At 36.2% G+C, this 12,081-nt stretch overlaps 1 protein-coding gene across 11 annotated transcripts in view; it reads left to right on the top strand.

Moving 5' to 3' along the window:
- LRRC28 (leucine rich repeat containing 28) overlaps positions 1–12,081 on the top strand; it is a 159,984-nt gene that overhangs the window by 70,269 nt on the left and 77,634 nt on the right. For all 11 annotated transcript variants that reach the window (XM_077124063.1, XM_077124066.1, XM_077124069.1 and 8 more), the window contains one exon: positions 7,997–8,203. In XM_077124063.1, coding sequence (XP_076980178.1) covers positions 7,997–8,203 — 207 coding nt within the window. The remainder of the gene's footprint in view (positions 1–7,996; positions 8,204–12,081) is intronic.

The raw sequence follows: 12,081 nt of genomic DNA, 5'->3' as shown, positions 1-12,081 counted from the left end.
AAGTATGCCATAAATGGCTCACAACGTCATCAAATAGTTGTGTATTCATCACCATGATCATATTTAGGACATGTGCCTCACTCACTCCAGAAAAAGAAATAAAGAAATGAAAGAAAAACCCATATATCCCGTATTCCTTACCCCCTACCATTGACCGCTAGTATTGGAATCTACTCAATTTTTTTTTACTCCTCCCCCACCCATTGTTTTTTTATTTATTTTGTCCTTATTTTTTATTCATCTGTCCATAGCCTGGATACAGGGAGCTTCAGCCACTCTTTCACTTTTGTGAAAACAAGGTCTGAGTTGGTTTTAATTTCTTTTCTTTGGGTCAAAGAGAGTAGTTTTGCTTAGTTTATATTAGATGCTTATCTCCCCAAAACCCCATTTTTCTATGTTAGGCATAACAAATGCCTTCCTAGTGGTTTTAGCAATAAAAGCTACTTTCACAAAAATGTATTTATTACTAGAGTTTTACATTAAAATGCTGTGTTGTATGATAAGCCAAAAATTCTAAATTATTGAGTGCCTGCCATATATTGCTGCATTATGTAAGAGATTTCATTTAATTGTATCATTAACCTTTTGAGGTGGGTGTCATCCTGGCTTTCTTTTTCATAAATGCTTTCTTTTTTAAATGGCAAACTAGTGATCTAAATAGTTGAATATATAGCTCAAAGTTAACCTAGTTTATAAGTAACAGGATTGTGGTTTGAACCTATCTCTACCTACCAGAGAATATACCTTCTATAGTCCAATCAAGAGAAAGAAAATGAATATAGAGAGGGAGACTTACTGTTCCGAGAATAAAATTTGCGTTGAAATACTGTCTTTTATTTCTCATATACTCTCCATAGCTCATGTGCTGTGAAACTCAAATTAGAGCTGTTTTTAGAGGTACCGGAAAAACCCAGTGCTTGAAATAGCAAGCCTTGCTATTGACTCTCTGTGGTAACTGGTTTGGCGTGGAGTAGGTGGCTTCCTTCCCATTCCCATTTAAATTTTAGGTTAGGTCAGTGTGCACCAGCAGACGGAGATGATTTAAAGGCGACGTACTGTTTTTTTCTTTTTAAATTGGCACTCTGTTATTTTTGTACTTAGTCTGAGTAATTACTGTGTAGCAATAATGAAATCATTTTTAGGATACTCTGTAAATAGCTGAAAAGTTTTAAGGTGTTGGATATATTTGGCATAAAAGTAAACAATGCAAAACACTGAGGAGTAAGTATTATTGCAGGCACACTAAGAAAACAAGATATACAAACTAATGTTTACTCCAAGGGTGGAGGTGGAGGAGGATGGAAGAGGTGTGGTAACAAGGAGATCAGCTGTAAAAAGAGTAGCATTCTACCAGGAGTCCAAAAATAATGCATTGTAACTCTACATCAGTAATCCTACATTAATCCAAGGTAACATAGCAATAAATATATTTGAAGGTCTCAATAAGGTTAAAGTATTAATAATAAAACTAATTGTTGACAATTTTGTTTAAAAGTTACAAAATAAAACTATATTGAAGAAATGGAATTTTCAGAAAAATACAGGTAAAGACCTTGTTAAAAATTAAAACAGGTTTGAAGCTAATGAAATTATGTGAATTTATATTAAGAATAATTATTCTGCTTATTTTTAATGTTCAAATAATATGAGAAATTTAACTTTCACTTTAACACACATGTGCATGTTATTTTTTGTTTTTAGGAAGAATTTTATTTTTGAAAAATTTTTTTAGTTAATATTTGCTTTTTATTTAAAATACAGGAAAATTCTCTCTTTTGCTGTACACCACTACAATAAATATATACAAATGTTTGAGCACCCCTAAATTCATCCCTCCACTCCCTCTCAGTTCATGGCAACTACTAGAAATGATATATTTCTATAGTTTTGCCTTTTCCAGAATGTCACATAAATGGAATCACAGAGTATGTAGCAATTAGGATCTGGCTACTTTTGTTTAGCGTAATACTTTGAGATTGAACTGAATAGTATTTTGGTGTTTAGAAATAGTACCCTATGTCCTTTCACCAACCAAAAGGCATTTCTTCTTCTTTTTCAAATGTTCTGGCCATTTTTTTTCTTTGTATTTCTAATATAAATTTTAGAATCATCTTGTCAATTTCTACAAAAAAAAAAAAAAAATACCCTCATGGGATTGTTTTTTGTAGGGGGGTGGGGGTCAGTGCATGATCCGGGAATTGAACCTGTGTCTCCTGCATGTTAGGTGAGCATTCTACCACTGAACCACCCATGCATCCTGGGATTTTGATAGAGTTTATTGACTCTGTAGATCAATTTTGGAAGAATGCCTTCTTAGCAGTGTTTATCTCTTCATATCCATGAATATAGAATGCCTTTCCATTTATCTAGAACTTTAATTTATTTTGGCAATTTTTTGTAGTGTTTAGAGTATAAGTTTTGCACTTCCTTTATTCAATTTATTTCCAAGTTTTTATTCTTTTTGGTCTGATTGTGAAATTATTTTCTTAATTTCATTTTTGGGTTGTTTGTTGTGGTATACAGAAATGCTTTTGATTTTTTAAACTTTTTTTGTATTCTTATGACTTGTTAATTTTGTTTATTAGTTTTAGTAGTTTTTTGAATTCTGTTATTTTTAAAAAAACATCTTTTGGTTTCATTGCTTTTTCTCTGTTGTTTTTCCATGTTCTCTTTCAATGAGTTCCAGTGAAGCTACTGGTTCTTTGCAGTCTGCCCTTCATATTAGAACTGCTGCACTGACAAGTGGGTGGGGAGATGGAAGCCACCCTGGGCAAGTGTTCCACCTGTTTTTCTGTGGGTGCTGAAATGGTTGCTTTGGGTAATTTTGCCTAGTTTTTGTGTACACAAATTATCAAAAGCAGTCATTTCAGCACCCCTGAAATTGACCAAAGCTTTTCACCATACAGAAGAGCACCTATTCCTAAAAAACTACTGAACTTCAAACAAGAAGAGTAGAAACTATTGCACGCTTGGACTCTTTTCCTGCCTGATATATTACTCCCCAGGTTCATTTCATGTTTCTTGTGTTTAAATTAAAATCTTAGATAAAGTTTATCTGACTGTTACTTTCTACAAATGTGCTTTATAGTGGCTAAGCTTACCAAGTAATATTCTGAATTGATTTTGTGTGTGTGTGTGTGGGCAGGCACTGGGAAATGAACCTGGGTCTCTGGCGTGGCAGGCAAGAATTCTGCCTGCTGAGCCACCATGCCCCCTGAATTGATTTTTTAAATAGTAGTGTCACGTATGGTCTTAAATGTGTGGCCTTTTATAATGGTCATGGAAATTAATTCAGTCAACCTGAGAAGCTCTTTCATTTTATTTATCACTCTCATTCCCCAGTACTTTCATAGTATGATGAAGTCATTAATTTTCCTACATATTATATATGGCTTTGTGATGAATTGAATTGTTATCCCCATTTGGACATGTTCTTGGTCTTGAGCTGCATTCTGGTGGGTTTGGACCCATGGTTAAGTAGGATCTCTGGAAGATGTTACTTTAGTTAAATTGTGGCCCAACTGAATCAGGTTGGGTTTTAATACAAATTCCTGGGGTATTTATAAGCAGAATGAAATTCAGACACGGAGGGAGAAAGCCACTGGAAGAAGCTGGAAATATATTAAACCCAAATGAGAAAGAAGATGCTGCAGTTTGCATTGCCATGTGACAGAAAAGCCAAGGGCCAAGGATTGCTAGCAGCCAACTCCAGAATATCACACCCTACTGGGAGAAAACATTGCCTTGCTGGTGCCTCAATTTTGTACTTCTATCCTCAAAACTGTGAACATTAAAATTCCCATTGTTTAAGCCAACCTATTGTATGGTATTTGTTTTAGCAGCTGGGAAATAAGAATCTGTTAATTCATTATTTTAATTGGAATAAAAATTAAATCTAAAATATCTAACAAATGAAAGGGCCTACATTTAAGCTACTTAGAAACAGTCCTTTTATTGCATCCATTCATTTAATATAAGCAGTCCTGCATGTTTCAAATTTAATAAAGTAATATTTTTTATTTATCATATACAGGAAGCAAGAAAAATCAGTTCCTTTTTCCCATTCCCATTGCTTGGAAACTTGGCCTTTGCAACTGACAGTCTGTGTTTTCCCTTTCTTTGTTAAAGCATTATTAATATCTGAAATATGTATACATATCTGCTAAAGCAAAGTATAAATATTGATCTGCTACCAGTACAAAAGTAAGTAATCACAATATAGAAATTTTGAATTCAAAATCATACATTATTTCTCCATTTCAAAATACAATAAGGCAAAGCCCAATTAAAATGGAAAGCAGTTCCAGGCCATAGTTATTTGTGTAGCCATACCAAACACTTTTTTTACATTTAGTTATTTTTGAAATATAATTTTGCTTGTTCCCATGCGATTGTAGGGGGGATTTTTTTCCAAAGACATTTTAAGTAGGTGTTTTAACAGCAATTCAGAAATTTTGATAAAATTTTAATGTATTATCTTCTACAAAAATAAAAGTTTTTAGTGTTGGCATCATCATACTTTGAGTAAAATAGTCTAGAAACTTTAAAATTAACTTTGTCTTTTCTTATTTCATCGTTCCAAACTTAAGCCTACAGTCTTAGTTTTCCAGAGCTGCTGTGGTAAATACCGCACAATAGATTGGCTTAAACAAACTTTATTGCTCATGGTTTTGAAGGTTAGAAGTCCAACACTAAGGTACTGGCAGGGCTTTCGTTCTCCCAAAGTAGTAAAGTGGTGTTCTGGTGATTGCAGTCCTTTGTCACATGGCAGTCTTTCTCTTCTCTCTGGCTTCTACTTCTGGCCACTAGCTTCATCCTATGGCTTTTTCTGATTTTTGTCCAAATACTCTGTTTATAAATCCTACAGAAATAAGGATTAAGACTTTCCCTGATTCAATTTGGTCACACCTTAACTAATAATAACATCTCCAAAAGGTCCTATTTACAAATGGGTCCATACCACAGGAATACCGATTTTAAAGTTTGAGCATGTCTTTTGAGGGAGACCTGATTTAATCCCAACACCTACTTTATGCTTTTCTTAAAATATTTCTGCAATTTACCTCCAAATTCTATCACTAATGCTATTCTAGTCAAATATTCCCTTGTTTTCTCAGCTTAGAGTCCCTTCCATTTCATTGCCTTTTTCATAGTCAGCAGTCAAGCCTTTCCAAAAGAGCTCTTTCATCCTTTAAGAATCTTCAGGAGATGTCCCATTCTCACTACAATTAAGTCCACACTTCTCTAGCCAGTTTCCATCATCATGTATGTCTTCACCAAGCTGATGTATTGAACTGCTCTTCTCCCATTGGTGTCCTTGGTACATGTTGGACCTCACTGTACATGCTTATATAAAAATTGTTTTGCTTCCATTTGCCTTACCTGAGGCTTTCAACCCCCATCCCCTGTTAGGAATGGTATGTCCATTTTCCTTTTGACCTGCCGAAATCCTAACCCAATCAAAGTTCCCTTTTCCTTCAATAAATCTTGCTTCTCCAACCCCTCATCTGACTCCTCTTTTTCTGAGCTCTTATCTTCCATTATTTTTTCTAAGTAATATACTTCTTGATGGCAGAGGCCTTGTCTCATTCCTCTCTTAGCACGTGGTCAATGCTATATAGCTGATTGATTGTACTTCTGTTCCATTTCACTCCAAAAATCATTTTATAAAATTAGGTCAGAAAGGTTTCTTACTTCTTTTTATCTTTATTCATTTCCAATATTTGATTCTTCCCCCAATTTCCCTATCCCCATGCACCCCAAATCAGAAGCGATTTTTCAGTGAAATAGTTAGATGGGCAGGCAGGCACACTTAGTTAAATGGAATAGTGACTAGTTGAGCCAAGAATGAAATTGACTCCCATGTGAATAAGTTAGATTCATAGAGAACAAAACTCCCATTCTGAGTCACAGGCTATGTACTGAATCCTGCCTAACATTCAAATATGGGTGTCATTGAGTATTGGGGAAATTGGGCAATAGAGTGTGAACTTCCTAGTACAAATTTCTTGTAAATATTAGAGAAATAATTAAAAATTAATGTATTTTACACGAATATTACTTGTATAAAGAAGAGCACTTACTAAAAATGCTCCCGTTAACAATGAGAATAGCAAAGGACAGCAAATGTTTTCTGCAAAGGGCCGGATAGTAAATATTTTAGGCATTGCCAACTATGTGTGGTTTATATTAAATGTTCTTGTTTTTATGGTTATAAAGTATTTATAATACTTAAAAAATGTACAAACCCTTCTGTGCTGGTTTGAAACTATGGTATACCCAAGAAAAGCCATGTCTTTTAATCCTCATTCAATATTGCTGGGCAGGATCTTTCTGATTTTTTCCATGGACATGTGACCCACCCAGTTGTGGGACTTTTTGATTAGATGGTTTCCATGGAGATGCATCTCTACCCATTCAAGGTGGGGTTGCTTACTGGAGCCCTTCAAGAGGGAACCATTTTGGAAAAAGCTTCAGAGCTGAAAGAGCCCAGACAACCAGAGACCTTTGGAGATACAGAAGGAAAGCACCCCTGGGGAAGCCGTATGAAATGAGGAGAGAAAGCCAACAGATTTCACCATGTGTCTTCCCAGCTGAGAAAGAAACTCTGAATGTCATCTGGCCCTTTCTGTGGAGTTAATGCATCTTTCTCTGGATACCTTAGTTTGGACATTTCTATGCCCTTAGAACTGTCAACTTGCAAATTAATACATTCCCTGTTTTAAAAGCTGTTCCGTTTCTGGTATATTGCATTCTGGCATCTTTAAAAAAATAAAACACCACTCTAGCTTAAAGGCATACAAAAGCAGGCCATGGGCCGAATTTTGCTTGTGGGCCATGGTTTGCAGACCTTTGGTCTACAGCAGTAAGAATCCAATCTGTTTAATTGGACATCCAAGCGGACAGAAGACTTTATTTTCCAATAGAGTCTGATAGTAATTAGTAGATATATAGTAGTAATCCAAGCCTGAACAAACTAGAATATTCCCAAACTAGAGGGATGCAGTCAAGTGGAGCATAGGAAACCTCACCATAAGTGGTAAAGGTTAGCTAAAGAAGGCTGAGAGGTGGCATCTTCGTGGTCTTAAAATGTAGTGGTTGTGATGCTGAGCTAGACTTGCCCCGCATGGTGCTTGCAGTATAGACCTGAAGGCAGTGAGTTGTCCTGAAACAGAGTAATGTCCTTCCCCTGTAGACTGTTAGCAGAGCTTCCCCTGCTCACAGATGCATAATGGTGGTTTTCCTAAGGAGTGATTGGGTATACAACAAGGGTATAATGGTATTCAATGGAATGGATTGCACTTACAGACCTCAATGCTGAGGCAATATTGGAGTCCGTGGAATTAAAATATCTCTTCACAGGATATGTACATTTTAAGTGAGTTTTTAAAAAGGAGTCACATGGCTGGATTACCTCTAAAATTTATTCCTCATGATTATCTTATTATTATAGTCTTTACCATGGTGAAATTTTCGAAAGGTATTTTTCTCTTAGTCCAGAACACATTAGTTCATTTGTCCAATTTGTACTGACTTGATACTATAGTTTATATTTTTAAGTTCCCTACTGTCTACCTAGATAGAGGGTCGAGTCATAAAAGTAGCAAAAATAAGAACATGAAGTGACTGTAATCATTCTTTTCTCAGCCTAGCAACAGCTTTTGACTCATCATGAAGAAACAGAAGTCATATTAACAGACTTCCCACTCAAATTCACCCTGTGTGTCTCTCCAGCCTCCTCATCCCCTTTCTCCATGCCATCGCTTTTCTCCACTTAAGAAATTCTGACAGATTCATTTCAAAATACGTACCTTGGTTGGATTATTGTCACACTAGACCTAAATCCTATGCTTCACCATTCATGTCTTTGGTATAATCGCAGCTACTGATTTTATTTGGTTGAATTTTTACCATATTGACTCCTTTGTTTAATTTATTGACTTAATAATTAAGTTAATCAGGGTGTGATTTATCTTAATTTTGATTTTGGTTGTAGAGGTTGGCGATTTGAAGGAGCTGCAGACCCTAGACATTTCTACCAATCGTTTGCTAACTTTACCCGAGAGGCTTCACCTGTGCCTTTCTCTGCAGTACCTAACTGTGGACCGAAACCGTCTGTGGTGTGTACCGCGTCATCTCTGCCAGCTTCCCAGCCTCAATGAGCTCTCCATGGCTGGAAACCGTCTCGCATTCTTGCCACTTGGTAAGTGATCATGTTTATGTGGTAAAGCAAAACAGCCAAAGAGTAAGATAGAAAGCATTTGTTTCTTTGCCTAGGAAAGATTAGTTTCCATCTTTCTGTTTATCTTGAATATTGTCCCTCCAAATCCATTTTTGCAGTGACCAAAGCTTCATTCTCATTTAGCAAATAAAGTTAATTTCATTTAGGGATTACATATTGAAAAAAATCTGTATTAAAAATTAGTTTAGGGACAGACTTATGAAATATGAGATAATTTGAGAAAAGAACTAAAAAACTATATGTATACATATGTGTAAATATATATATATATAGTTTATACTCTAAGCTTGACAGAGTACTGAGCAATATGAAAGGATAGCTACTGGTACAAATATATCTGCTTAGATGTTGTCTTCTAGATACAAAAATTGATATTGGGTATCCAAATAATTAGTGTTGCCAGACAACAGCGTTTAAAACTTTTATAACTAGCTGAACTAGAAATGCTACCTTCCCTAATAAATGACACATTATCCACTACAGATATCTGTAGCTGGCTCATTTTGATATATTATAGGTCAAAGAACACAGGTCTTTAAGAAAGCAATACATTTATTTTCACTGAGAGTTGAATTATTTTGTTAACTTATAAGAAACAAAAGAGCTATTAAAAATTAAAAATATGAAGCCCCATAGAACCCTAAACTGTCACAATAAGCATCATATGATTTTACTCATAAAAGCATTTTTTGATGAATAATTTATCTCCTAGGGCAATGAAGTGAATAATTTACTAGTCCTTGAAAGGAAATATTTTCAACATAATGCAGTCTTACATTATTCTCAATTTAAAATCCTTTCAAGGAAACTTTAAAATACTGGGAGACATTAAAATCCATTTGGGTAATAATAAATAATTGTCAAATATATGGAGATTACATTTCCATAAATATAATTGTTATGTACCCCAAAATTTCAAGAACAAAGTACATTTCTAAGAAATCAGAGCTTTATTTTAAGTGAGAAAATACAAATACGAAAAGATTAAAAAAAAATAAATGCGCCTGTTACACTAGCCCAGACTACAGCAATTATAGGAGATAAGCACTGAGTTCCTAGTCTGAAGATCCAGGTTCTAGCTTGGTTCTACCACTTGACAGTGAGTGACCTTGAGTAAATCACCTAAAACTCTCTGGGTTTTATTTTCCTTATCTATAAAACAGATAATAATATCTATCCTGCTTACTTTAGAATTATTTTCAAGTTGAATAAGATAGTTTGTGTATGAAAACTATAAAGTACTATATACAAATATGTATGTTTATATATTATACAGTCTACTTAAAAAATTTTACTTAAAAAATAGTTTTACCTTATCATCTTCAAGACCCACTTCCCCATAGAAATCATCAAAACTTCCCTTTACCACTTCCTCAGGACTGTGGCCTGACTTCCTCCGAATTGATTGCTAGGCTGATGCAGTAAGTGCTGAAAATAAAAGAAGGAAGAAAAGGAGAAACAGAGGGAAGGCGTGAGAAAGAGATGTGATAGTTTGATATGTGTGTGTAAAACTTTTTATCATATGGATGCATAGTTAATTATGTCTAATCCGTATGCCTCTGAAACCAGCAAAAGTTTCAGTAAAGCCTTTCTAACCTCAAAATACATGTAGAAACAATTGTGGTGAGACATCAGAGAAGAAAGTATTTCTAGTGGAGATAAAAAAGGTAGTTCGGGCGGGCCGCGGTGGCTCAGCGGGCAAAGTGCTTGCCTGCTATGCCGGAGGACCTCGGTTCGATTCCCGGCCCCAGCCCATGTAACAAAAACAAAGAAACAGAATACAATAAAACAAGAAAATGTTTAAAGATGTTTCCCTTTCTTCCTTCCTTCCTTCCTTCTATCCTTCCTTCCTTCTCTCTGTCTTTCCTTAAAAAAAAAAAAAAAAAAAAAAAAGGTAGTTCGCTTAGAAGGAGAACTTTTTGGCATAACATCAAAGTTCAGGGTAAAGTTGCAAATTCCAATATAAACATCGCTTAATTTATCATGGTTTATTTCAGGTGTCACAAGAGACAGATTAACTTGTTGAATCCGGGATTGCCTATATTAATATTATCATTATTGGCCATATGTGTAAGAAAGAGTGTTTCCTTTCTATGTGCAATAATGCATTATGTATACTACTAAAACTATTAATAATAAGCATCATTTATTGAGCACCCACTGTTTATTTGGTTATTCTGTCAAACACCATACATATGTTCTCTAAACTGTTATAAACTCTTATAGCATATCCGATAATTGCAAAACCGATTGAGAACCTAATTTTACAGTTGAGGAAATTGAAGTTTAGAGAACTTAAGTTACCTGCCCAGAATCACAATTAGTAAGAAACAGAGTCCAAGTGTCCCTCTTCTTATAAGGATACCAGTCATATTGTATTGCATCTGTAAAGACTATTTCCAAATAAGTTCACGTTAACAGGGACTAGGGGGGTGGGGGCGGTGTCCTTGTTTTGGGGAATACACTTCAACCCACAGCAAGACCTTTAGCTCTGCCTAGAATCCCTCACAGAATTAGAGCTTTTCAAATGGAATTCATCTAGCTTACTAATCTTTATTGTGTGGGCTGTCTCTCAAGTCCTGCTAATTTCCACACCCATCATCTTGCCTGTTCACTCTACCTTACTGTAGCTCCTCCAGTCCTGGCTCTTCACTTCCCCTTAGTTTGCAGTATATTCCTTAATGGTGTCCCAGCAGTGACACAGGTTAGTGTGCTATGGCTGCATGATGTTGGGAAAAGAGAGAGAAGCCATTTCAGTAGACCCTGACAACCCTTCATGTTCAGGCTGCCAAGGAGTGGCTTCATGTCTCCTGCAAAATGCTTGCAACAGCAGGTGGCCCAACTTTAGTGGCCACTACAAGGTAGAGGTAAGATGGAAATAGTTGTTGGGTGGAGGATAGGATCTGCTTATATCCTTGGCACTCTAGGTTATTTACTGGGCATCTTCTGTAAGCACTATGCTAAATGCTGGTGTGGCAAAGGAAGTGAGCATCTCTTCATTAGTGCTCACTTTGCAATGATGAGTAGAACCTTACGAGTAATTTTTATCTCCAGCTTTTTGTCACTCTCCAAAATCTTGCCTCTGTGTCAGGAGAAGTTTTCCTTTATGAATTCGTTAATTTGGTATCAAAGAGCATTAAAAGCAAGAGCTACTCCGGCCTAAAAGCAAACATTTCAGGAGTCCATGCTGGTTCTGAAGAGGGCCTCAGGGCAGTCAAAGTAACCACACCTCCCATTCCTGAGACTTTGGACAGCCAGGATTTAGAAGCAGTTTCCACACTCCTTTGGGCGCCATCCCAGGCTCACTCAGTGGGTTCCCTCTGAGTCACAGATCTAACTTCTGCAGCCTCTGCTGCCTTTCTCTCCCCCACGTGCCAGAACTGACCAAACTGCCTGGCAGGACACAGGCCTGTGGATATGGTCCACCTTATTAGAGGAGGAAATTATAAGCAAGAGGATGATGATGAATATTGCCAGTAAGAAAGAAACAGGCTGTCTGAAGCAATGGTCACCCCTGGTTCTGATGCCTGGATTCTCTGAGGAGAAGCTTCTTCAAAAGGCAACTGCATGCAATTTTTGTTCCTGAGTATTGATTTTTACACACTAACCTTATCATCTGTGACCTTGCTGAATTCACTTACTTGTTCTAGCAGGGTTTTGTGTGTGTGTGTGGGGTGTTCCTTAGGATTTTTCACATACACGGTGGTGTTGTCTGCAAATAAAGTTTTATGCTTGAAAAAAGAGCAGCTACAGAAGGGGTATGTAAGGATGACTTAAGTCACTTGTAATACTGTCTAAACCATTAATGCTCTTTGAGTGTGTTCTTCTTAAATCATTTG

The sequence above is a fragment of the Tamandua tetradactyla genome, chromosome 12, assembly GCF_023851605.1.
Source record: "Tamandua tetradactyla isolate mTamTet1 chromosome 12, mTamTet1.pri, whole genome shotgun sequence".
Lineage (NCBI taxonomy): Eukaryota > Metazoa > Chordata > Mammalia > Pilosa > Myrmecophagidae > Tamandua > Tamandua tetradactyla.
Note: the sequence above shows the minus strand (reverse complement) of the source record. Positions and strands in the feature narration are given on the sequence as shown.